We start from the raw sequence: 27,996 nt of genomic DNA on the forward strand, positions 1-27,996 counted from the left end.
AGAAATAACAGTAAAAACCTGACAAAAGTTCTAACCCTCCCAGACTCTAACCAAATGGCAAATTGTAGTGAATACAGGTTCAGGTTTTAAAGCGGTTGTCTTTATTATGGTAAAATAGATCTGAAACATATGCATATGCAAAAAAGGCTGTAGTTGTACTAGAAATACATCAGTCATAGATAAGACACCTCCACAAATTAATACCAGTGTTTTCTTGTAACAGTTAAGCACGTGTTAGTATAGTCCACAACAGGGGTAGGCAACCTTTTTAGCACATTGTGCCGAAAAATGTTTTCAAAGAAATTCATTTCTTTGAAAATTTCAAAGAAATTGAGCTTGCTGATTTTATAACAAAAAAGTCAACTTCGCACTCCCAATCACAAAAATGATTTTTTATAAAGTAAATGCTGTAAACTACTTTAGTAGTGAGAAATTAATATCCTGCACTCTTAAGCCTCAAATTAGCCCCAATTCCTGCAACTCCACACTTCAGATGAACCACAATTCATGCACCTTCATACCTCAGATCACTGTCCCCCCTGCTCATCGGCCCCACCACTGTAACCCCCTATACATCTGCCCCACCACTGAACCCCCCTGCACATCTGTCCCACCACTGTATCCCCCTGCACATCTCCCCTACCACTGTTCCCCCTGCTCATCTGCCCCACCACTGTACCCCCCTGCTCATCTGCTCCACCAATGTACATCTGCCCCACCACTGTGCATCTGCCCCACCACTGTATCCACCTGCTCATCTGCTCCACCACTCTAACCCCCTGCTCATCTGCCAAATCAATGTATCTCCTTTCTCCTCTGCCCCAACACTGAGCCCCCCTGCTCATCTGTCCCACCACTGTAACCCCCTTCTCATCTGCCCTATCACTGTACCCCCCTGCTTTTCTGTGCCACTGCTGAACCCCCTTCTAATCACTCTCACCACTGTGACTCCTGCACATCTGTCCCACCACTGTAACCCACCTGCTCATCTGCTCCACCGCCATATCCCCATGCTATTTTGTCTCACTACCGAATCACCTTCTCATCTGTCCTAACACTGAACCCATCTGCTAATCTGCCACACCACTGTAACCAGCTTTCTCATCTGCCTCAACAATGTGCCTCGTGTACATCTGTCTCACCTCTGTTCCCCCTGCTCTCCTGCCCCACCAATGTAACCCCTGCTCATCTGCCCCACCAATACACTTTCTTTCACATCTACCCCACTGCTCTACCTCACTGCTTTTCTGGCCCAACGCTGAACCTCCCTGTTCCTCTGGCCCAACACCGAACTCTCCCTACTCATCTGGCCCATCACTGTATCCCCTGCTCTTCTGTCCCACCGCTGAACCCCCTTCTCATCTCTTCCACCACTGTACCTCCCTGCACATCTGCCCCACCGCTGTACCTTCCTGCTCTTCTGTTCCACCTCTGAACCCCTCCTGCACATCTGCCCCACCGCTGTACCCTCCTGCTCTTCTGTTCCACCTCTGAACCCCTCCTGCACATCTGCCTCACTGCTGTACCCTCCTGCTCTTATGTTCCAAATCTGAACTCCTCCTGCTCATTTTCCCCACCGCTGTACCCTCCTGCTCATCTACTCCACCACTGTACCCTCTTCTGATCTAGGATTTGCGTGATATGCAGAGTGGTGAAAGGAAGCAGAGATGAGGCACATCTACCTGTCCTGGCACACTCATCCTGCTGATCAAACTCTTGAATCCAGCCCACGTGCTTGTATATAATGTCACATACAAGCATCTGGAATGGATGCGCAATGACTAGCTCAGGCCAGGGGCATTTTCTAAAAGCAGTGGGCCTGTGTGCAGGATCATAAGTTGGGCCTCTGCAGCTGAGAAAAAGTGGTTGGGTGTGATTTTCATTGCGATGAATACTGGCTGTGGCATAAAGGGGTGCAGGGTTTCAATAGTAAGGGACGCAGAGGTTCAGGAATCATTTCAAAAAAGGTCCCAGAAGCTCAACAGTAATTCCACAAACTGTCACCTGATTGTGGTTTTCTCAATCACAGTGAAATCCCTTCTTTCTGAGATTGGTAGTGACAACCAAGCGAATCATCTTCCTCCAGATGGTGGATAGGGCTAGCAGGACTGCGATTACTTTAGCAGTGGCCAAGACATGATGATGGGGAGGGAGTCAAGTGCTGGCAAAAGAGGATTTGTGTGTCGGGGGTTGCCTACCCCTGGTCCACAATATGGATGCCTACAGTAAGACATGTAGGTGCTCACTGAATAGAGTTATAGTATTGTAGCATGCTACAAAAGAAACATACTGCAACAGTAGCGTTGCTGTAACAAAGTGTCCAAAAGAATATTTTTTTAAACATTTTCTTAAATAATTAAGGTGACCATTATTATTTTTTATTTTTTTCTAAATGCAGCAGTCAAAATACATAGGCACGTAAGAACTGATACAATGTATATTTAGGCTTTAATGCATTTCTAGAAGAATATTACATCTACGGAGGTCTATTAGGCCCGTCTAACAATTAGTAACAAAAATTATTCTTATTTATTGAATAGTGCAAGGAGCAAACTGCAAAGTGCAATTGCCATCAATCTACATCTGGTTCATAACAAACCAGCAGAAGATTGATTGTAATTGGCTGTTTACGGGACTTTGCATTTTAGTGGTGTTTATTTTGTGTGGCATTTTATTAAATAAGCTTAAAGTAACGTCTCTTGTACTAGATGTAGGAGCGGTTAAGTAGGAGCGGTAATTTAATCAGAAACTGGCTTATAAAATTGGCTGTGAAAAGCAGGTCCTGCGGTGCTCTGGATCTGAACTACATGATCTGAAGTTGTCACAAGACCTGCAGCAGCTCTCCATGTTGGGTACCAGTGTCAGCAAAGTCTTCAATGCCTTTATTTGAAGACTTAGCTGAGAGCTGAGATCAGAACCCTGCCCAGACACATTTTTGTCTGACAGGTAATTTTCTTCTGATTTTAGTGCCCCAATTCTACTTTTGTAATGCCTTTGTCTATGTCTATTAAAGCAGACTTAAGAATGTAGGTCAGTGGTATCTTTGACCAATAAGAAGTTCAGTTATAGGATTGATAGCCAGATCTGTGGATCATAAAAAAAATGTAAATGAATATCCAGTGACAACTTATAATTGCAAGTGTCGTTATCTCAAAAATTTTAATAGTCCTACCCGACTATACCCAACTCTTGTGCATAAAAGATCATTCTTTTGTATAACACTCAGCTTATTTTGTGATCAAATCATTCGTTGTTTTTTTTTTTAAGGTTTTATTTACACAACTGTAACATTAATGAAAAAAGAAAAACATGAAATACCTGTTTATAGTTTAATTGTTACGTGGACTTGATTAAAATGTTTATTTTGGTCCATTCTAGAGTGCATTTCTGGGATTTTAAACCCAATTTAGTGCTAATCTTACATTCAGCTATAGTGCAATTCTTAGATAATAAAATCATCCAGTGAAAACATACATATTTGAATATTACATCTTTATGTTATATGGGAAATCTAGTGCTAGACATATTTATATGAATGCCATGTCGTGTATTTGTGTTGAGGTGCACCAAAGCAAATGATATGCTCAACCTTACAATTGTTTGGTTTAAAAAGCAGCCACAGCCTGAGAAAAAATGCTGTCCCCTGTGCTCAGCTGCAAAGTTGGATAATTGCATTCCATGGGCAAGCAGTATTCTCTTTTCAGAGGTTCATCCCTTACTAAAGCCTAGTACACACAGCCATTTTTTGCGGCCGAAAGAAAAAAAACTGACAGCTCAGGTTGGAGCCGCTGTACTCACAACCCAATGTTAGTACAGTGATCCCCCTGCTGTTCTATTGTGTTCTGACAGGGGGAAGGCCTCCCCCCTGCCAGAACACTCCAGTGAGTGCTCCCAGCCATTGGGATTGTGAGCCAGTTGGTAGTCCTATTTTGATCATGCCTCTTCAGCTGGTTTCTGTTGGACCAGCTGCAGGACACAGGGCCAAATCTTGCCTGGTTTCTATGGAACCAGCCGATGCCATCCGACATTCAGCTCGTGTGTATGGGGCTTAAGTCAGAACAAAAGCTCTCCAATCAGCAGGGAGTATAAGCTCTGCTGTAGGGGGTGTATCAGACCTCTACAGGGAGACTATTGCTTCCCCACAGAGAGTACGGGTCCTTCTCTACAGCTGCTGAAAGGAGACAGACTTAGTATGTGGACTGTAGCTGCTATAACAATAAACTAAAATGTTGCACACATTTTGTTTTGATGCCCTTGGAATGTACAATATTTAGATAATTTAAACTGAAGGTTCAATTGGGCTTTGGTTGTAAGTAAGTAAGCAGTCTTTAGTTTTTTTTAATGTGATCGACTTGTGTGCTGTATTGGTTAAACAGTAGTGCAAAGGTTCTAGCAATCATAAAGAAGATGGTCTGCATTCCAATACATAGTTTGGACTACATGTCCTTTGTCGAGGAGGATTTCAGAACATAGATGTGACTCCAGCAATCAAAAACATGCAATCAGTTCAATGTTTCATTTGTACATTTTTTGTCTATGCAAGTGGGAATATACTACGACTTGTTTACAAAAGGAATAGAGGGAAGTCAGAGGATATGATCTGAAAGGATATGTAAAGCGCAAACTTACTCCTGTCAGGTTGTAATACTCTCTGTGTCCCCACTGCAGGCAGTGACTTTCACAATTGGTTCTGCTGACCAATGTCTCCAGTACAGAAAGTGAAGGGAAACCCAAAATGTTTTCACTGTCACAGGAACTGGAGGTGAAAAGAAATCTTCCAGTGGGGACCTCTGCATTGAGATCTCCTCTTACTTTCTGCTGATTTTCTGCAATAGGAAGTAAAGGGAAATTCCACAATTCCACAATTTAACAGGGATCCTAACCATTCCTTCATCCATCCAAAACTAAAAAAGTTTTGCCCTTACATACACTTTAAGAAAATGTTAAATAAGAGGCAGTCTGGATTTTTTAGGTCAGTGATATGTTACCCTAATAGTACAAATTGCAAATGGAATATTAATATACTTGGGGGCATTTTGGCATTTAATTCAGAAAAATGTTACGCTAATGTTACAAATTATAAATGGGATATAGATATACTTGGGGGCAGCCTGTCATTTAATTCAGAGAAATGTTCCAACATATAAATGAGGTATAAATATACTTGGGGGCATTCTTGCCTTTAATTCAGGTAACAAATGTTACCCTAATGTTACAATATACTAATGTGATAAAAAATGTATTTGTCTCATGAATAAATTATGCATTTTTTTATGTGCATATGGGGATACGAATGCCATATTTGGAACAAGGCAAATAATAAATATCAAATGCTGCAGGTAAATTAATTTTATCACTGCAATTTTAGGGCTATTATTGATATATTGTCATATATACTTATATGTTTTCCATAAATAATAGGTTATCCAGACTTAGTTTCTCATAGACTACTTTAGAGCCAGAGACCACTTGTGTTTAAAGACAGAGATGAGTTATTTTATTATCACTTGAGAAAGGTCAGTTAGCATGAAACTTGTAATTTCATGCTTTAGTGATTGCTTTTTTCTGGGCTGCTAATGATCCTGGAGTAGTGACCATCTTCTTACTTATTTTTGGATAAGAGAAGGGAACGCTGTCCAAACACCTGGGACTGGACATCAATCTATAGGGCGGCGGGTGAGCTGCTGTTGCTGTTTGTTCAAATAATCATCATAGGTTTACCTTCTAGAAATAACAGACTTCTGTTCTGACAGACTATGAATTACATGTATCAATGCAGCAGCTAAGATTCCCAATAAATGGTTGTAGTTTTCCCTTCTGAAAAATGGTAAAAGTAGGCACATGTTTTCAGTAGTTGCCCAAAACAGAAAAAATGGTGCTTAAATAGATACTGTATACAATAAATGTAAAGCCCTAAAGCCCAATTTTCTGGATCAAAAGTTATTGTAATCAATATTAATACAAATATTACTAATAAAAATATATAAACTAGTCAATCAAACTATGTCACTCATTGATTTGTCTGCAATCACCTTTGCGAGAGTTTGCATTTTTTTTAGTTGATTGCAATATTACAGTTTAGACATGAAGTGAAGTGGGATCTTTTCTTTTTTGAATACATGTGCCGTATTAAAACAAAAGGAAATCTGAGCAGCTGTACTTTCAAATGTTTACTATAATCCACTTTTTTACAATGAACAAAATAAAGTTTTATGGTAATTTCTACAAGGAAGGAGATGGTGCACTGATACATACTGATTTTCTAGTCATCTGTGTCTATAGCCAATCTAGCCTAATAAAATCTGAGGAATAATTAAACTAATCTGCTTTTTAAAATGCTAGCTTTTTTGCTAATTTACATTTGTGGGTAGAAAAAAGAAAATAATGAACTGGGGGAGCTGGCATTCAGCACTCTAGTGAACAACAATGTAGGCAGGGAGACAGTGAAGCAGGCCATAAATGATATGATTTCTTGATTCCCCCATCAACACAGTCAGTGTTGATGTGGAAATGCCTCCCACTGCGCTATTGTATTCTGCCAGCGGGGAACCCTGGGAGCATTGGCAGCTGGCAGAATACAATGGTTACTGTCCATGGCTATATCCATATATGGGAAAATCCAACAGGCTAGTTGTACCCAAGTTGATTGATGGATCGTCTTGGGTACAATCAACCTGCCCATACGTGGATCAAAATTTGTCCAGTTCCTGATTAACTGGATGAATTTCAATCCATGTATGGATTCTACTTTTAATCTACTCTGCATGTGTTGTAGAGCAGCATAATTAAATTAAGAAATGTATTTTTCTTAAATGTATACTGTTTTTGTTGAGTAATCAAAACTGGAAAACCAGAGCATAAGGGTGTCAATTACTTGGAAAAGTGTAGGAATAAAAAAAAAAATCAAACATTCATACTCATCTGCAGTTGTTCTCCGCAGGCTCTAATCTTGAGGACTGAGCGATCACATGCCAATCCAGTTCTCAGTTCACTCTGAGTAGAAAGCGGTGACTGTCAATCACTCACTGGAGCACCAGGCTGGGAAAGGGGTTGGAGCAGCTGGCTCAGGCTCTCAATGGTGCACTGAGAGGCTGAGCCAGTTGCCATCAGGCATCATTCATCATTATTGTCGGAATCCTTACAGAGCCTGGGCCAGCTCTGTCACATCAGCCAACAGCAGGCATTAGCTCAGCGTTTCTCAACTCCAGTCCTCAAGGCGCCCCAACAGGCCATGTTTTCATGATTTCCCTCAGATGAAACGGCTGTTGTAATTACTATGGCAGTGAAACTGATAAAATCACCTGTGCCAAATAATGGAATGCCTGAAAACAAGACCTGTTGGGGCGCCTTGAGGACTGGAGTTGAGAAACACTGCTTTAGCTTATTCTGGGTTATAGGAGTGCAAAAGTAAGTGCCCTCCTGTGAACCAGAAGCGAGGTATGGCTAAAAAGGATTTGGCCATACTTCTGTTTTAACACATTTGCATTAGGTAAACACTTTTGCACAAAGCTGTGCAAGGTTCCATATGTCTCCACACCTAGACATTCTAGATGATTAGTCGGCATAGCTGTACCCCAATAAAGTTTTAAATTTAACACAGACACAACAGACTTAGAAAAAATGCTTCTTTTGTTTTGTTTGTTACATGTTCTTCCTTAATTTGTTTGTTCTTCCTGAATTGGCAAGGAATGTAGTATATGTTGGTGCCATATAAATGAAAGGTATGAGACTGGGTTCACACTGAGGAATGGATGGGCTCACAGCAGTGAAGCTCACTTCAGAGATGTATGAACGGGCTCCATCGAGAGCCGGTCACAATCTCCTAACATGCGAATTGGATGCGGCAAAACCCACATCCAATTCATGATGGTTTGAACCCAGCCTTAGAGAACTAAAAAAAGACAACTTAGATGATCGAATTAAAATGCACATACATGACAATATAAATATCTTTCTAAAGAACCGTGTGTTTTACGCAAAACTCTAGGTGACATAAATTGTGCATTTACAGTAATAAAAAGATTTTACTATTAGTATAAGAGAGGGTTCTTTATAGTAAATGTGATTAAAGTACACTTGTCAGTGCTATAATCTTATTAAATTGGTCTCAGGACCATTCCTTAGCAATTTCTTTAAACTCTTCACTCCCTATCGCACCTTCCTTTTGGCCAAAAAGTGGTACAGTATCATACTGGTAAGCAAATATAACGGTAGGCCAATTGGAAGGTAAGGGATCAAAAAGAAATAAGCAAGCTTCTATCAGTGCAAAGAAGTGTAAAAATTTGCATATTAGAACTCCCCAGGATTTGGGGCTACATATTTATGCTTGAAAAAAAAATACATCCACAGAATCCTAAACGTGCAGTTTAATCAGAGGAAATAAACCTTCATAAAGCATGGTCCAGTTTGCGCTGATGGGAAAATTATATAATAAACCCCAAAGGCAAATGAAAGGCAGGGATTTTGCTGTTAAAAGTTATTCCTGTGGTCTACTGGTTCTGGCAGCAGCCCATAGCAGCCAGTCTAATTCAAAGTGTCATTTGTTATAGTGCAAACAAAATGTTACCTATGCTATGGCTCATGGCATGTTAGGTAACCTAGAATAATGTTGTAAAATCAATAATAAGTGATTTGGAATATTCTCATACTATATCATATTGGGAAGGTATTGTTAAGAAATGTATATTATAGGGTACATATTTCTAGCTATACTCATAGATAATTTTTAACATTGCAAGCTAATTGAACAAAACAAAGGCCATCTGTTTACTGTGATGGTTTAGTTACAGTTCAGGTCACCTTTGTCTTATTTCATTATTAAATTATAAAAAAAAATTATCATAATTTAGTACCTTTAAAAATCCTACATCAGTAGGCTTATTAATAATCAAAGAGAACACAAATGAAGATAAGCTCTTACACATAGGGTATGACTTAGGAATCGGTGAGATCTGTTTGGAGCACCACATTCTTATGCTAAAAGTCAAGGCTAATGTCATCTTAATGAGTACCACTTAACTGTAAAACAATTGTGCCCAATAAACTTTTGGCACTACACATATATTCAATTCGCTCCCTTGTCAGATTGATTAATAGTCAGAGAAACCATTGATAAACGGTTAAGAAAATGAATAATGAATAGGATTATGATGGGATGAACTATATAAAATAGTAGGTGAAATGTCATTAGTGGGATCTACAGCAACACTGAAAACTAGATACACTAACATAACTGTAGATAAAATGTTTATATAAATGATATTTTGTAAATGCTTGGTGCTATAATAAAAACTTGCACATGTGAAACTACAGTATATACTGATTTTGCATCAGTCATAGTCCATGCTATTTTAACACTATCCAAACTATTTTATTGAAAGCTGTAGAAATGTAGTTGTGCTCCTTGGCAGCACAGAGTTACATGAAATAGCGTACAAAAATAAAATCACAGAAAGCGCTGATTGTAATGGAGAGAGTTCTTCAGCCCAATGGCTCCTCTTCCACTTTGATATGTTGCAAAGAGATGATGAAACCCTGCACTAGAAATCATTGAAAAGATGCGTGCCGGAGTGTGTTTACATATGCAGCATTATTCAGCTAAATTGGTGCGCAGACTATACGTAGTAGGTAGTATATTGTTGGGAACTGCATGGCCACTTAAGACCAATCAATTAAAAAATAAAAGAAAATCAAATTAAAAACAGAATTCTTTCATAATGTGTTTTGCAAAATAGTTTCCTCCCTATTTACATAATAAGGCTGTACGCAGGGTGAAGTAGTTGGGGCTTCAGTCTGTGGGCTGCGGCTGTCTTCCTCTTGAGTTACACATTTATCTTTGGGTGTATGCATGCGATGTGCATCCAGCATCTCCAACAGCAAATCATATAGCGGCACAACATTTTTGCACTTCATGCTATACAGGTGCTCCATCCCTTTATTGCTGTAAAAACAAATGCAACATTTTAAATGTAATGCATAAAAAGGTAAATAAGTTCTTCATTATGAGTAAAAAGGAATGTTGTCTGGTCTCCTAAAGTAAAACTGTGGCCAGACTATGAGCATTCAAACATTTACATATTCATAACAAGTAGCAAATAAGCATTTAAAACAGCCTTGACCGTGAGTTATATGCTGTTACCTGCAGGCGAGGACAATGGCTGACAAAGTTATTAGGACAGCCCAGATAGGCCATCCCAATTGTAGCAATCCTCAGTTTTTTTTTCTAGTGTTAGGTGAGGGATGATCTCTCTCTACTGAGACAAGGTTCTGACTTGTCATCCCTATATTTCTGGAAGATTGAAGACTATGCTTAGTTCTTCACATGGTGAAATCCTTTTCTTTCTGGCTGCATCAATGCCACTGCAGCAATATGATTGCAGCTTCCAGATTGGTCTCCCCTTAGCAGCGCCTCCGGGAACTGTACCCAAACCCTGTCATATATAAAGATGCGGGCTGGCCCGTAACTTTGACTTTAGCACTGGAATTTGTGTTTGCCACTCACCCTTGATACAGCTGATGCATAATGGACATTAATTGGGACTTTTAACGAAGCTATGCAACATGGATCCAGGGTAGTGTCAATCTGAGTCCTTGTATTCCCAGTCCATGAAAACACCCTATTGAGGAGAGGATATACCCACTTGGTGGTTCCTCTCCTGGAAAGTGGTTATTGTGGTGAGTTGAGGGCTATCCTCCCTTCCCTGTGTAGTTCCCTGCCTGCCCCACTAATGCCTCATCCCCCACCCCATCCGAGTGTAAACCCTGGACACCGGACCACTGCCTTGGGCAGCAAGAATACCTCACTTTAAATGGTTTGTCACATCCATGAGCATAGCATTCACTACTTTTCACACGGTAAGAAGAAATTTACGCAGCCCCTGTGATCCATTTGGGTTGGCAATGGCTATCTTAAGCACATTGCCCTGTTCCAAGTTGTCACCCTGGTCTTAGAATCAGCCTTTATCAAGTTATCCAGCAGCTTTCAGTTGTGGGACACATGATGGCTCCATCCCATCTGCTCATGGAGAATGCCAGACAGAAGGGAAAAGGGATGAGGGGGCAGGTCAGCACACTTTGTGCATAGGGCCATGGTGACGTTATTTAATGTTACTCTCAAAACTTTGCACCTGGTTCTTTGGACCTAAGTCTTCACTCCTTTAAGTCTCCCCTTATCTGAATACAAGAGGTATGTTTATTCTTACTTGCATCTTAGGGATGTATTTATAAACAATTTGCTGTACGACTGTATAAGCATTTGCACAGCTATCACAAATAATTGCTGCGATGTCTGTAATATGTTTACTTGTCGGCTCCATCTGGTGGCCATAATGTAGTCTTTTCCTGATTGAGGTATTTCAGTAAAATACTACATTATGGTCACTAGTTAGAGCTGATGATCATAGGAAGTGTACATATTACATAACTTACAGACGTTATTCAAGACAGCAATGTGAATGTTTGAGACACAGCAAGGATGTGGAATTCCCTTCCACAGGCGGTGGTATCAGCAGGGAGCATTGATAGTTTCAAAAAAACTATTAGATAAGCACCTGAATGACCACAACATACATGGTTATACAATATAATACTGACATATAATCACACACATAGGTGGACTTGATGGATTTGTCTCTTTTTCAACCTCACCTACCATAAACGAGTTCCTGCTGGAAAATATGTCACTGTGTCCTTTTGTGCAAATCATTTATATCTGTGCAGCATTCCAGCATAAAACAACTTCTACACTTTACCTCTGTGCAGAAATTTCTTGGTCTTATATCGGCCACCCTGAAGTGTTCTCCAGACTGCCTGTAGTAGGTTGACCTGATGGTTCCCACCCACAGCCCTCCTCTATAGACAAGCTATGTATAACACAGTGATAATGTCACTGCTATTTTTACAAGGTATTATCTGGTTTTCCAAAGGCATTTGCTACAAACAAAATGTATTTATGGCCTGTGTGGCTATTGCTGCATATATTTAATTGAAAGCTTTAAGGTGACCACAGACCTCAGATGGAGGTCAGCATGCTCAATAGACTTAAATTCACGCAGGAGGCCAGGGGCAGATAGTTTGCTGTGTTCAGAGTCAGCTAAATGCACTGGTGGGAATGTATCCTAAAGCCTAGTACACACGGCGCCGAATGTCGGGCGGCATCTGCTGCTTCAATAGAAACCAGCTGACATTAAGCCCATGTATACTACAAACAGTCCAACATCAGCCAACTTCTGTCAAAGGGGTATGACCGAAGAAGGTCTGTCAGCTGACTCCCGATCAACTCTCTAAGCCAATGGCTGAGAGAGCTGGGCGGAGTGATCTGGTGGGGGGTCCTCCTGTCATAACACAATAGAACAGCAGGGGAGATCGCTGTACTAGCCCGCTAGGTTGAATGAAAATGAAACTAGTAGTGTGTACCAGGGTTAAGTCTTTTTCAGATGAGGGTATTGGCTACAGCTTTGATCGAGGGTGTCTTTTCTGTCTATAGACATGAGATTGTTGTTTCTTAAGGCCATGGTCAATGTTAGGGTATTATAAACTAATATGGCACAAATAGCAGTGATGTGGCAAAATCTATAACAACTTGACATTAATATGAATTAAACTTAATTTGAAGGCTCAAAGCTCAAAGCTATCTGCATGTGGTTATTAAATATGACCTGTAGTGTATATAATGACACTGTATCTCTTTTTCAATAAAATCAAAGCTGTTAATAACTTTTTACAAGACTTAATACCTAAACATAAAAAAAGAAAATATTGTGTTCTTCTGGTTATTTAGTTTAATGCTCAATAAATATTAATGTCTTATCATATATACCATCTTGTATGTTTTGGAAGCCTTTTAGAGCTGTAATGTTTCAGAGAGGAGTTCTTCATTTAATCAAAAGATTTATGACATTAGGTACAGCCAAGTATTAATGCACGGTACATAGATTTCTTAGCCAAGTACATCCTATTATTTACTTCTCAGAGTCCGAACCCTAAAAAATTGATTTTTTAAAGTGGAACTCCAGAAAAAAAATGACCCTTTACCCTTGCATTGCTCATTTTGTCTAGGGGCAGAAGGTTACGCAATACTCCCTGCCACAAAAACAGAACCCAAAGCTTTTTTGCCACTCATCCAGTCATGGCCTCTCCAATGTCATCATGTACGATGCAGGATCAACGGTTCTGGGATGTGACCTTTTAAAAGCCCCGTCAATATGAGCATATAACCCTTGCAGTGGGAATAGGTTTTTTTTTTGTTTTCTCATTACACTTTAAAAAATATAGTAAAATAATTAATGAAAACTGATATTTGATTTTTTTCTATATGCACAAATATTTATAAACTCATTTTCTTCCTTGGGGCCAAAACTGTGGTACATATAGTACAGTTATTTGTCTTAAAGTTCCCTACAGAGGAATAGGGATTCTTATTTTCTCTCATTTGCCATGTAGAAAATGATTTCCCTGTTTATCCTATATTCAGGATGTGATTATTTAATTAGGTAGTGAGTTTGAAAGAGTGGGGGCTAAATTAGAGAATGTGCCTATGCCTGATGGTCAAATAGGGAGAATTTTTGGAGGGTGCAATAGGTCTTTTTGAGTAGATAGAGCCTAATTTATTTAAAGCTGAAGTGTAGGTGTGGCAGTTTTTTATACAGTTATGTTGGTCCAAGCTGAGTATGTGTATTTCATACCCCATGCAAGCTGGAAATTACTATAGTAGGCACTACTATTAGAGTGATCTCCACTAGCTTTTGGGTCCCATGCCGAGCAGCTGCCCTGCGGCTTACTGAACACATGAGGTCACTTGTTTGGCATGGGCACCATTCATAGAACAGTTTGTATTTTCTCAAAGAATGCACATCATCCTCTGATTGGATGAGATAGAAATGGCGATGACACTGCCTCACCTCTCCACCTTGTCCAGAGAATTATTTGCCTTCTTTGAGAAAATGCAAAGTGTTCCAGAATGATGGCCATGTTGAGGGAGTGGCCTCCTGTGTTCACAATGCAGCAAAGCAGCCACTCAGGAGAGGACCCAGATGCTAATGGAGCTCACTTTAGTAGCTGTGCCTACTACTGTGACTTCCAGCTTTCACAGGGATACTACAGTTATGGCACATACATAGTTACATTGGTCTAAGCTATACCAATGTAACTTTACAAAAATTGCCATACCAAAACTCCAGCTTTAAATTAATTTATTGTATCGTTTTACTGATGTATAGACAATTTTAGATATACACTATATGGCCAAGATTATGTTTACCTCCCTCACAATGATTGATTTCAGGGCTTTCCAATGAACTGTATTGTGAAGGCTACAGCATATAAATAAATTTTAGACATTATTGTGGTCTTCCACCTTTGTGACATCCGTTTTGGGAAGGCTTTTTTTCTGTTCCAGCAGGACTGTATCCCTGTGCACTAAGCTAGGTGTATAAAGACATGGTTTGATAAGTTTAGTGTTGAGGAATTCAAGTGGCCTGCACATTTTTGAGATGAACTAAAATGGCAATTGTGAGCTAGGTATTCTCGCCCAACATCACCATCTGACCTTACAAATGCCGTTTTGACTCATTTGGCACACATTCACACAGACCGCCTAGACAACCTTCCCAGAAAAGTAGAGGCTGTTATAGCTGCAAAGATAGAGGGAGGGACAAACTCCATATTAATGTCCATAGTTTTAGAATGTGATCTCCAACCCCAACCGGGGTGAGCATGACCTGCCAACTTGAATTTGATAGAATTTTGTTAATTGGTTACCTATATACTTTTATGTACTACCGTAAGATATTCGTCTTCGGATAACATATGTTAATGAAGAAATATGTGTTGTGTAAATAATTGTCTTGAACAATTGCTCTTTTTGTTAAAAATAATTTATAAATTAAGAGTTAAAAAAAGAATGTGATCTCCAACAAGCTCATATAGGTGTGATAGTCAGATATCCACATACTTTTAACCATATAGTGTGTAAAAGTGAACAAGACAAGCTTGATGTAAAACAGTATTCATTTTAATGTCAACTTTTGATTTTGTTTTAGTCATTGTCTTTTGACTAAAATGCCATTTTAGATTTAGTCATCTGAATTGTTTTAGTTTTAGTTGTATTTTAGTCGACTAAAATCTCAAGTACATTTTAGTCGACTAAAATCTCTAGTATCATACACAAACAAAAAGATTGCTTTTTGATAAACAGAAGTGCAACTTAAAAAAAAAAAAATGAGGAAAAATAGTGACAAAATCTGCGCTGTGCTAAATCAATATAGGCAGCTAACACAAAAGGTAGTAAACAAACCTCAAATATAATTAACTTGATCATAATGTAAATGTCCTATGTTAATAAAAAAGTAAAAAAAAAATGTGCATATGATCAGAGAAATTGATATTGATATTTATTGATCCAATGGTATAAAACAGCATAAAATATGTGTGTATGTGATTTTGCCTTCTATTTTATGCTGTTTTGTACTATTGGATTAATAAACACTACTATGGAAAATCTATCTGGTCTCTTGGTGAGCTTTCTTTATTCCCAGTTGGACTTTGCTTATAGAGTGGTCAGCACAAGGAAAGTGCTGTGTTACATCCAGAGAGATTTCCATGTTTGCTGTAATGGCAGCCATTTGTTCTGGTGAGTTTGTATTTCACTCAGTAGTGGTGGTACAGTGATTTAGATACTACTGATTAATTCTTGTGCACTGGAGTGGACGCTTCAGCTACCTTTCCTTCACTTCTTTACAGTATGCATTTGGACTATTGAAGTTTATATTGAATACCTTTACCTGGATACTCATATCAATTTTACTGATCATATGGACGTTTCTTTTTTTTTTTCATTTATTGTCACATTTACATTGTGATTGAGTTAATCATCATAGTTATTCTGGCGTAAACTGTAAACTCTATTGGTTTTAATTTCATTGCACATATTACCTGAATATTAAACTTTACGTTTTCTATTAATAATGAAAACAAGTACAAAGCAACATCTTTATAAATAAAACCAATTTCATAAAGAAACAAGAATATTGTTTTTAGACCACTGTTGATTTTGATGTCAAATTTAAATTTAGCCTTTTGACTAAAATAGTTTTTTGTCAAAAGGCTAAAGTTTTAGTTTTAGTCGTAATTTAGTAATCTGAATTGAAAGTGTTTATTTTAGTGTTCGTCACTGAAAACATCCAGCTGACAAACTATGACGAAAATATTTTCGTAGACGAAAAAGCTCTTTTCAGTATTTGATTTGTTTTTGAAACATTGCTTCTTTGAATAATGTGTGATTTTATATGTACATTTACATATATTTATATAATTCTAAGCACAGGTTCTGCTTCTTGCTTTGTAGTGCTACAGAGTGGTTGTTCTTCTTTTCTACATGGAAGTGTGTGAGTCATCTAACTAAATTGTTTTTGAATTTATAAATATAGCAGGAAATATTCACGATGAAAAGTGAATGTTCACTTAGTTAAGGAAATACGAGGAAGCTACTTCAATCATCTAATAGGGTGCCAGTAGAAATCCTGGCTTTTTCATTTCCTTTGTAAAAGTTAACATGACTTAACCATATTCACTACTCATTTGGTAACACAAACCTATCAAAAATAATGCATCTGTGTGGCCAATATATTATTTAAGTATACAGAGTATAATAGTATATATTCTCTCTTGAAGATTATTAGCGGTAATTAAGGAATCTCTGATTATACTATATAGCTGAAAAAACATGTTTACTCAGCAATGTTATTTCCTTTAAAGAAAAAGGATTAGATGGCTTCTTACCTCATATGCCTAATATGTGAAAGTATCAGAAGCAGTTGAGCCAGTCGTCTTTGCTGCTGTTGAAGGGATAGTCCAGTTTTAGCCATAAAATGCACCAATGTGTCTATGATCTTGTCCAAAATCAAATGAATTTGGTCTGTGTCTTCTAAAGATTCTAAGGTACTAGACAAAAAGGTATATACACCTGTGAGTATAAAAAGAAAGACAATTAAATAATAGTAAATATCGATTTTACACATTTCTAACATATGCAAATATATATTATGGAGTAAACAAATCAAATACAAAACATAAACATGCATACCAAAATTCTTCCTATACAATCATACTTACTTTAAAAAAATTTTTTTTTTGCATAATGCTAATAACACCTTCAGAATCCCTGCTAAATAATAAAAAAAAAACTAAATAAAACCCCCAAAAACTTAAATAGTAAGGACAGATGCCTGTACAAGTCACTAAACTCAATAAATACTGACACTTTCAAAATTAATTGTATCCCAAATTGTATGGCATCAATGCCTAAACTATTAACATATGCATACTAAGAATTCTGCTATACCCTCTCCCTGGGGTCAGGGATAAATGCATTCTCTTGACCTGAAGTAATCCTTTAGTACTACCTTGCTATTGTAACAGTGCTTTTATGAGCAAAAGTTAAATCCTTGCAACAAGTTGTTATAGACAACATTAAGTCACTCAATGCACAACACATGTTGCTCAGGAGGTATTACTTTCCTCCATTCAGTAGAACACCATGTCAACAGATGTGGCACCAGATTTCTCTTTGTGTATGTGAGAGATTTGTTGCTGCATCATTAGAGGGCCAAGGTCTTGAACCAGGAGAAGACAGCTGGCTCCCCATGGCATAAAATGAAAGATGGCAGTGCTATAGTTCTGCAATCCCCTGTATTTATCATGTCAGGATGGCCTAAAGGGAGAGCCATAGGGGTTGATTTACTAAAGGCAAATTGCCCTCTGCAAGTGCAGTTACTCTAGGGCTTAGTAAATGAGATAAAGCTTCACTTTGCAAAAAGTACTCAATCACATATGAGGAAAATAAAAAAAAGTTTTTGCTTGAACATGATTGGATGATGGAAGTCAGCAGAACTTCTGCTCATTTACTAAGCTCTAGACTGGTCTTGCAGAGCGCAACTCTACTTTGCAAAGTGCACAGTCTATTTGTATTTAGTAATTCAACCCCAGAGGTTCTTCATGCACAGCTAGAAGGTGGCGAACAGGTTCTGCATCACAGGACAAATCAGTGGTTGAACCACACCTTTGAGAGGCAGGACACATCTGCCTTTTCTTCTGGCAGTGGACATGCTATACTGCCAAAGCATGTGCAGGAGGTTGTGGAGTGGCTAACAAAGCCTTCCTCCTCCCAGATAGAAGGCAGCACATTTTCATTAATTGTGAATTTCCCCACAACCTGGCTAAGAGGAAGTCAGCTGGATTATTTCAGCATATGTGTAATGAGTAACTTGCTGCAGGAGGATGCTTTCATGTTATTGCATGTGTTGGAAGCATAGATGCTGCAGCATCTGTGGTCTCAAGCGATAGAGATGGAAGTTTGACAAGGGATTTGAGAGGCTTACCTTAATTTAAATCAAGCGGGAAAGAGGGTTATCATGGTACCATGCCGAGTAGGGACAAGAGTAGACATGAACCTCACTGTGAGTCGCCTAATCCCACCCCATTGCTTCTAGCAGCATCCTTGATCAGGCAGGTGTCTCTTCCCCAGCTGCTGGAGCAGAAGAAAAAAATTGCACTCAATTAACCTCATGTTCAGTGTCTCGATGCCAGCTTGGCAAAATGTTTGGCTTTACAGCTATTCCAATTCCAGCTCTGCCCCATTATGCAACTTTGTGGCCTGTGTTGCACCATATAAAATGTATTAAATATTTTTGCCCAGAAGGCCATCCCTTCTCTCTACCAGGATGTGGAAGTTAATGTCTCCATGGTCAATGACCATAGACACATAGTCCATAAAGCATGGTACATGTCTTTTATTACAACCCAGAAGAAAAATTCCTGGTGGCTCAGAAGGTTGCAGGACAAAGGTGGTGCTACCCCTTGTGATGGTGACAGCTCAATCTCAATAACTTCATCTGGTGTCTTGTCATGAACCACCAGGGTCCCCCAAGTTACCAAGAGCCTATGCAATGGCCCAGGCAGAATGCTGCCACACTGTTTTGCAGCTGTTATACCTCGGGGATAGGAGCCACACTGTGCCAGAGATTATGGCAGTTCCTCAAGGGCAGTGTATGAGGTAGATGACCACATGCCATCTTGAGCCATGCAGGGTCATATGTGACAGTGGCACCAACCTGCCCTTCAGCAGGAGAGGTTCACACATGCACAGCATATTTACTCAAACCAGTGGTGCAGAGGTTCCTGGTTAGGTACCCTGGTTTATATGATGTCCTGCGGCAGACCAGAAGAGTGTGCGGCCACTTTAGGAAGTTATAACCAGTGAGTGAAATGCAGTGGCAACACAAGCTGCATGTCTAGCAATACCCTCACTTGCTTGAACTTGGGGTTGGCCAAGGTACAGTGGCTGCACCTGCAGCAGTTGGTCATCAATTAGTATTTTATGTGAGTACAGGATGGCGACAGGCTCTGGGGATCTTGGGTTTCTTTCACCATGACAGTGGTTTTTGATTCAGCATGCATGTACCATTTTTCTACCATCGAAGAGGTGACCAGAACAGCTGCAAACAAGCTAGGATCAGCGAAGATCCTTTTAGGGTTCCTGCTGGAGCCCACATGGGCACTAGAGACACAGCATCAGAAGGAAGAGGGGGACTTCCTGGTATCTTCGACCCTGGGAAGTAGCAGCAAGCAGAGTAAAGGTACAAGGTTGAAGAAAGATTGGGGTGCTGTCAGTGGGGAGAAGGTGGATATGTGGCAGGCTTCAGAGGTACACTTCACCCCTATCAAAGCCTGGGAGTTGTACCTGGGTAGGGTGAGATTGTTTGGGACATCATTGTCTTCAGTGACCCTGAGGACTCAAGGACCTCTGCTACATGAATTTTCTGGTGATTAGGCTTATTCATGCTGCCGTGCCTGCACAAACAACCTGGGATTTGGACCATAAAGTAGAGAGACCTTGACAAGCAGAAAATAATAGATCTTTATGCCATTACTGAGAGAACAAAGAGTGCACTATTTCGAAGAGGCTCTGCTAAAGTACCTCTTAGCCCTTGTACACATCGGACTGTTTCCGTCGGAATATCCGACGGACCAACTTTTCCAACTTGCCGGTAAAATTTTCCGACAAAATGCTCTGATCAGACATACTCCGATCATGTGTAGAGAATTCCGATCGGACAAAGTGCCACGCATGCTCAGATCAAATGCCTACACCAAAGCTATTGGCTACTAGCGTGAACGTAGTCCCGTCGTAACGAAATAACATAATCACGTCAGATTTTCCGACGACTTTGTCCGACCCTGTGTATGCAACAGTTTTGGACAAAATCTGACGGATTTGGTTGTCAGAATCTCCGACCGTGTGTACAAGGGCTTAGTCTCTTACAAGAGAGTGGCAGCATCCCCTGTCATGGCCAATGCTCCTTAGATACTCAGGTTGGTGAAATGTGCTATAGTGATGCTTTAAAGTTGTTCTTAAAAATACGTAACCCATTACATGGGATCCAGGGCAGCTGTAGACTACCTTTGTACCAAGCACGCCATGCAAAAAAGTCAGACAGAGTGTGCATGTCATGGCTTCTCTTCACTCCCTCTTCAATTGTGGTATAATTATACTTCCTACATAATGTGCAGCAAATCTGTACAATATTTCTAGCTTTTGTCTCTTAAATAATACTATACGTTTAATGTTATTATAAAACCTGCTTTGTCTCTCCTTCTTCAAATGCAGCCTAGCAAAACTACTTACGCAAGGTGCAGCAAGCCTGCATAATATTTCTAACTGTGGGGTCTGAAATAATATGCTCAAATTTGTATGAAAAAACTGCTTCATCTCTCTTAAATTTCAGCCTAGCCAAACTGCTTACATACTCTTCAGCCACTGTACTATGACTATTGTCTCCGAAATATGCTACTGAAATTTTTATTTCAACGGAACAACTCCCTTATCTTTGAATGGTAAGGTTTTGGTTTTGAAATATTTTCCTGCACTCTATTTTGACATTTACAGTAATTCAACGTTTAAGACAATACAGCATGGTACTGCAACAAAAGGTGCCACAAGCTATGAAGCTGTTTTGCCTCTGTTTGTAATTAGTAAGAAAATGAGGGCCTTAGCTATATTTATTTTTTTTGAAGACTAAACGTTCCTATAGCTTTTAGATATGTTGTGGCTGTTACTTTTATCCCTCGATTCTAGCCTACTACTGCTAGATTAAAAAAAACAAAATAGATGTTAAAATAACTTGACAAGTAATTTTTTTTTACATGAAAATTAATCAGATTGAAGTGCTGCTGCTGTATTTACCTCACACTAAATGTATAATTAGAAAAATCAATTACACACATCAATTATGGGGATATATTGTTTCATAACCCGACTAAAAGCTATCTCTGTAGCATATGTTAAAAATAAATGGTGTTTTTGTCATATGGCCCTTGAAATTGCATAAAAAGAAGGACCCACTCCCTGTCGAAAGGTATTTTTAAAACATTTTTGGATTAGTACATTTTCTCTAATGCAGTGCCCAGCTCCACATGCCCTTCGTTTGACAATCATTTGCCTATTATCCTTGAAAATGCCCACAATTTATTTTCAGGACTTGTCCCCTATTGACTTTAATGAGTTTTGGATTCAAGTGGTTCTAAAGTGAGAATTTTTTTTACCTTAAAGGATAAGTTCACCTTTTAAAAAAAATAAAAATAAATGCTCATTTTGTTTGCAGGTAAAAAAAAATGTGCATTTATAATTTTATTTGTAGAAGCCTGAAAAGCATTGCATCTGTGATCGACAGATCGTGGGTGCAATGCAGGGCTCCTGCAGACTGTCGGTGTAAGCTTTGTACTTGTACCTCATATGAGAAAGCAGTTACACAATGACCGGAAGAATCAATGAACTACCTAGAGCTCTCAACAGCACCCTGGTAGTTTATTGAGAACTATAAGCTGTCAGTCACAAAGGCTGTCGGTACTTGCAGTTGACTCATCCACAGAACTCTCTGAATGAATGATGTGGCTGTGTGAATGGAGCCCTACAGGGCTGTGATCTTTTCAAATAGTAAGAGGGGGTACTGGGGAAAATCCCTGGCCTGCGGTCACGGGGGAGTGGACATCGAGGAGCAGCTGCAAGAGCGGGAACATGTTACGTGCTCCACCCTTATAATGGGTGGAACACGTAACATGTTCCCAAAGGTGTCCTTATCCTTTCATGCATGCTCTTCATTAAAATAAATAAACATTCCCCTATCCCCCCCCCCTTTTCCCTAAACACTCACCTAACTCCACTCTTGACTCTGCTCTCTTCCTGCATTCGTGGGCTTTATTGAGATCAATGGAATCCATTGGCTCCTACTACTGTGAGGAGAGAGCAGGGGGCAGAGCCAAGCTGTGCTGTGTATCTCTATGGATGCACACAGCACGACTCAGGAACGTGCCTGGACGAATGCACCTATAGCAAGTAGCTTATTATGAGGGCACTCAAAGAAGAGGAGGAGCCAAGATCGCTGGCAGAAGACCCCAGAAGAGGAGGTTAGGGGCCGCACTGTGCAATACCAGTGCATAGAGTAGGTAAGTATAACATGTTTTTTTTATTTTATTTAAAAAAAAATTGCTTTACAATAAACAATTTCCAGAATTGACATTGCATTTAAGAATGGGCTGTGCATGGAAGCTAGGCAGTTTAATTCATCACTATTTTTAATCATTGGATAAAAATGTATTTTTTACAAATATATCGTTTTCCCTTTTCTCTGGAGCTTTTACTACATGTGTGGTACATACATCTGACAGACCAATCACATTGCATACCAGGCAGCATACTAGGTAGTTTGGTAGCCATCATCCGCATATGCTTTCAATTTCTAAATATGCTTTCAAGCTCTAAACATAATACATAAAAAATAACATGTAAAATTCGAGCCAATTCTTCAATGTGCTGCCAGCCTGACTGCATTACAGTAATAAATAACAAGGGTTCAATTGGACTTTAATATAAAAATGTGCATTAAACCGGCCAACAGTGAAATGTGTCTTCATTCTGTTAACAATTCTTTTTATATACTTCTGCTGTTCACAAACATAACAATAAAAATGATTATGATTATTATCTAATTGTAGTTACAGGCTATAAATCAGGAATTAACAGCTATAATATAAGGCATATTTTAATGGACTCTAATTGTGGCTGCACGTAAACAAAATGCATAATTCTGTTAATGTCAAATTTCAGCTATTGTAACAAAACATGAAATGGCGTCATAACCAAGAATAAACTAGTAAAATATAATTACAAAGGAAGTACTATTATACTTATTGGTTAACGATTATTGTTTAGAAATAGTTGGCATACAAAAAACATGTCAAGAAAGTAAAAAAAAAAAGGTTTAAAAATAAGAGTTATGGAGTCTCTGAGTTATGCCCAGTGCGAGTAATGCTTTCTGAGCAAACTACTTATAAATGATCCCAAAAACTAAAGCCTCTGATTAAGAAATGCCAACATTTGGCACCCTCATGCTCAAAACAATCTACAGTCAAATAGGGCAACCTTGATCTTCTTTGCCAAGGTTCATTTTATAAAGTTAATTCTAGATTATATGTAAGAAAGCTTGTCAGCTTAGGGTGAGGTGGGTCAAAAGGAACCAAAATGCTTTCCATGAAAACAATGGAAAGTACAGTAAACATGGGGAGGCTATTGCTAACTATTTGTCCTATAAATGCTTGTTGCTTGACTGTTATACTGATCACAAAGATGTGAAATAATCAGCACTCCAAATAGTTGCATTTACCTTATTGTGAAGACAGCTTCAGATAAAGCACAAGAAATTGATGTTTTGGGGCCTTGAAGCATCAGTTTCATATGCCTTATGTGATGCTGCCTGCACAATAAACACATAAAATGCATCTATTTGGAGTTTTGTTCACTTTGCATCTTTGTATTCTGTTCTGCCATGGCACCATCTGGGGCATTCACTTTGGGCACCCCATCATTACAGGGTAGAGTACTGTGAGGAGTTCAGCTTCTGTTCCAGCTGTATAGAGTTATGCTGATCATACATTAAACTACTGACTTGAAACTCACAGATAAGAACATCTGACTATACTGTAAATTTCCTGATCTAAATACCGTACTTACTCCTGGTTTGTATCTTAGAAAGTATTGAGGTCAATTACTCTGCATATCAAACAGCAAACTAAAATTTTTAGAGAAGGGCAGAAGAAAATGGTATTCAAATTTCAACAACAAATAAAAAACAAGGGGTTTATTCCCCATTTTAGAATAGTGAGTATAGTTATTCAAGTCATTCCTAAATGTTCTTGTGTTTAAAGTGGAAATAAACCCATCCATAAAACAGTTTCATTTCCGGCACATGCCAGAAATGTAACACTCCCATTGGTTGTGTTCTCAACCAAACAGTCAAACCATCCAATGGCTGGTGTCATAACTGATCACACGTGCAGCATCATGGCAGTTGTAGATTAAACAGAGGCAAAGATGGCAGCTTCCTTGGCTGAAAAACGATAGGGGGGTTTACTTATGCCGTGCACACGGCCAGACTTTTCGACAGCAAAGCTCCGATAGAACGAATCCGTCTTAAAATTCAAATGTGTGTGGGCTTCATCGGACCTTTGTTGTCGAAAAATCTGACGGATTTTAGATTTAGAACATGTTTCAAATCTTTCCAACGGACTCGATTCCGGTCAAAAAATCCGTTCATCTGTATGCTAGTCTGACGGACAAAAACTGACGCTAGGGCAGCTATTGACTACTGGCTATGAACTTCCTTATTCTAGTCCGGTCATACGTCATGACGGTCGATCCATCGGACTTTGGTGTGATTGAGTGTGGCCAAGTCCGTTCATTCGGAAAGTCCATCGGGAGTCCGCCGAAAGTCCGTCGGACCAAGTCTGCCGGAAAGTCCAGTCGTGTGTACACAGCGTTACACTTTAAATGTGAATCCAGAACAACTTATGCATAGCTCGAATACAGACTAAATTCAGAGTCATGTATGCCAACATACAGTTGGCATAAGCATTTTGTGACACTTTAATGCAAGTTATAGACAAATTAGTTTGGGGGGACCCAACTAGATTACAAAGTAAACTTAGGTTTAAATGGAAGCACAATAGCTAATGTGAACACACAAAAGGTTGACATAAGAGATGTTATACGACCAACAGAAACAGTGACTGAGAAGAGTAGAAGATTTGGGCCATTGTCATACTTACCAGAATTGAGAAGAATGATAGATTTTAAACAGATAAACTCCTCCCCACAGAGCCCCATCATTCGGAAACGTGTAGCTGTAGTGACCAGCATATCAAAAATCTCAACCAAGCCTTCCACACAACGCCCCTGGTTCCTGCATAAAAGTATAATCAGAAACTAAATTTGTGCTGGACATATATATTTCTTCCAACCTGTGTTACCTACAAAACTAGGTGCTAAATTGTATGTGGTCATACATATGGTGTCGAATTTAGATACATATGTTGCATATATATATATATATATATATATATATATATATATATATATATATATATATATATATCACAAACAGTGACACTCTGTACAATATTAGGGAGGCCTTCACAATATACCGGTTTGACCTATAACAAGCTATAACAACATTTTTGGTCCTTTTGCTGCTGGGCAGTAGGTCACCTTTTGTACCTCACGTAGCTGGACCTTTTTATTATTTTTTACCTATACACTACAGACCCCAGGAAACCATATATTTTCTGAAAGAGCAGAACCTATAGCACTGTTTTTTAAATTTTAAACATCCTACCATATTTTGAAAAATGTTTATTAAGGAAATATTTTTGAAAGAGATACCCTAAAATTATCATTGGTTCACACTCATACAATATAATTAGAAAAAGATAAAACTGCAATGAAGTAATTTTATAACACATGAATACATTTAATACCATGTGTTTTTGTGAAACAATAAAAATCGCTTCTCCACAAAACTATATTTATGTGACTTACACTAAAAACTTTTACATAATGTATTGAGCATTAAGGAAAATGATGGCCCTTAACCACTTGCAGACCGGACCATTTTGCTGGTCAAAGACCAGACCACTTTTTGCGATTCGGCACTGCGTCGCTTTAACTGACAATTGCGCGGTCGTGCGACGTAGCTCCCAAACAAAATTGACGTCCTTTTTTTCCCACAAATAGAGCTTTCTTTTGGTGGTATTTGATCACCCCTGCGGTTTTTATTTTTTGCGCTATAAACAAAAATAGAGCGACAATTTTTAAAAAAACGCATTATTTTTTTCTTTTTGTTATAATAAATATCCCCCAAAAATATCTAAAAAAAAAAAACGATCAGAATTTTTTGGAGGAAGGGGCGGAGCTGCTGGTGGAGATGGCTGCTGCTCCGTAGAGTGGACCTAATGCTATTGCCGCTGATGCTGCTCTAATGCTGCTCTAATGCCGACCTTACTACTCTAACTCGTTTTGGCCTGAACTATAAGGCTGGATGGATTAACAGTGAAAGGCTAGTCTATGCCTGGAAAACTTTAAGCTTTAAACTTTACGTTGCCTTACCTGCTTGTGCTGCGAACCTGCGGTGGTTGCCTGTGTTCCCTCCCAACCTGCCATTGAAACCCCAGTGAGGGTGAAATAACTGAAACCCGAGTCCGCGTGAAGCGCCGAGGAACGAGACACAGCCGAATCGAGGAAGTGGAGGAGATCCGGCGAAGGGGGTCGGTGCGCGGGCGGAAGCTGGCGGCCGATACTGAAAGCCGTTTGATCATCCACGCGGCGGCGGTCCCGGAGGTTCCCGGCGGAGACCAGGTAAAATCTCGGGGGGAGCGGCGGGGAAGCCCATGATAGGAACCAACGCTCTGAAAACCTCGGGGGACTCTAGGGCTGAGACGGGAAGCCAGAGGATCCCAAAGGTAAAGGGGAGGAAACAGCACGGGAGAATGAAAGACAAGATAAGGACAGCAAGCTGAATGTAAAAAAAAAAAAGAAGTTTTTGATGTTAAAGGTTAAAAGACTGCACATATGTCATAAAGAAAGGAGAAAGAATCCTGGAATAGAGCTAAGAGAAGAAAAAAAAGGGAAGTGTGCAATAAAATTAAAAGTTGGCTGGTCAGCTTGTTGGGTTAACAAGGGGAATTTGACTGATTAACTAATGTAAAAACCCAAATGGTTAAACCCCATAAAAACAGAGGGTTTATTTAAACTGGGTCGGAATGTTATGGACTGTCTGTATAAATGTGGAATACATCTCAGTAATAGTATTGAAAATATAATAAATACGGATTAACCATTAAAAATCATTGCTGATAAATCTACAATCTCTTAAAGGGCCAATTACAGCGTAATAGAAAAAAGGCTGAAAACCCCCATAGGAAAACATAATAATAAGGACTATTGCTGATAAGCCTTGCAATCTTTTAAAGAGATATTTCCGGTCTAATAGAAAAGGGCCGAAAGTATCACAGGAAAGTTAAAGGGTAAACTATGGCACCAAAGAGGGGTAGTAAAACACCCCAAAATCAAAAAGATAAAAAGGACAAAAAAGCAGAAAGAAGTAAAGGCACCACAGGGGCCCAAGCCAATCAAACTACTGATATTAAGGAGTTTTTTCAGCAAATGCACCCACAGACAGAGATAAAGGGTCAGTCTCAATCGCCTCAGCAAACATCACATATAAGGCACACGCTACAAACATCACAGGAACTATTGGAAATGACGGAAACAGAAACATCAGCGTCTCTGGGGGCACTAGGAGAGGATACAACGAATCATCCTAGGAACAGCTCACCAATAGAGATAATGGGATCATTAACAGAACAAAGGGAAGGTGATAATGAAAATTGGGATATAAGGACATATATTCGTTCCCTCCCTACTAGGACAGACATGGACCAATATATACATAGATTGGAGGACACCTATAAGGCTGAAATACAAGAAATTAAAACATCTACCCAAAGAACACAGGAGATAATAGGCAAACTGGATATAAGAATGACAAAAATGGAGCAAGAAATGTCCCGACTAAAAGAGAAATTACATGAACAGGGAAAAGATCTAATACA

General features: G+C 39.2%; 1 protein-coding gene across 1 annotated transcript in view; it reads right to left on the bottom strand.

Moving 5' to 3' along the window:
• Window positions 1-700: 700 nt before the first annotated feature.
• Window positions 701-27,996, bottom strand: part of ESR1 (estrogen receptor 1) — a 515,033-nt gene continuing 487,737 nt past the window's right edge. The window contains exons 7-9 of the mRNA XM_077486339.1: window positions 25,156-25,289; window positions 16,777-16,960; window positions 701-9,940 (exon numbers count right to left, since the gene is read on the bottom strand). Of these exons, the coding sequence (XP_077342465.1) occupies window positions 9,712-9,940; window positions 16,777-16,960; window positions 25,156-25,289 (547 nt within the window). The 3' untranslated portion in view covers window positions 701-9,711. The remainder of the gene's footprint in view (window positions 9,941-16,776; window positions 16,961-25,155; window positions 25,290-27,996) is intronic.

This window comes from Lithobates pipiens, unplaced genomic scaffold (assembly GCF_037356315.1).
Source record: "Lithobates pipiens isolate NorthernLeopardFrog02 unplaced genomic scaffold, aLitPip1_a1.2 Scaffold_18, whole genome shotgun sequence".
Classification (NCBI taxonomy): Eukaryota; Metazoa; Chordata; class Amphibia; order Anura; family Ranidae; genus Lithobates; species Lithobates pipiens.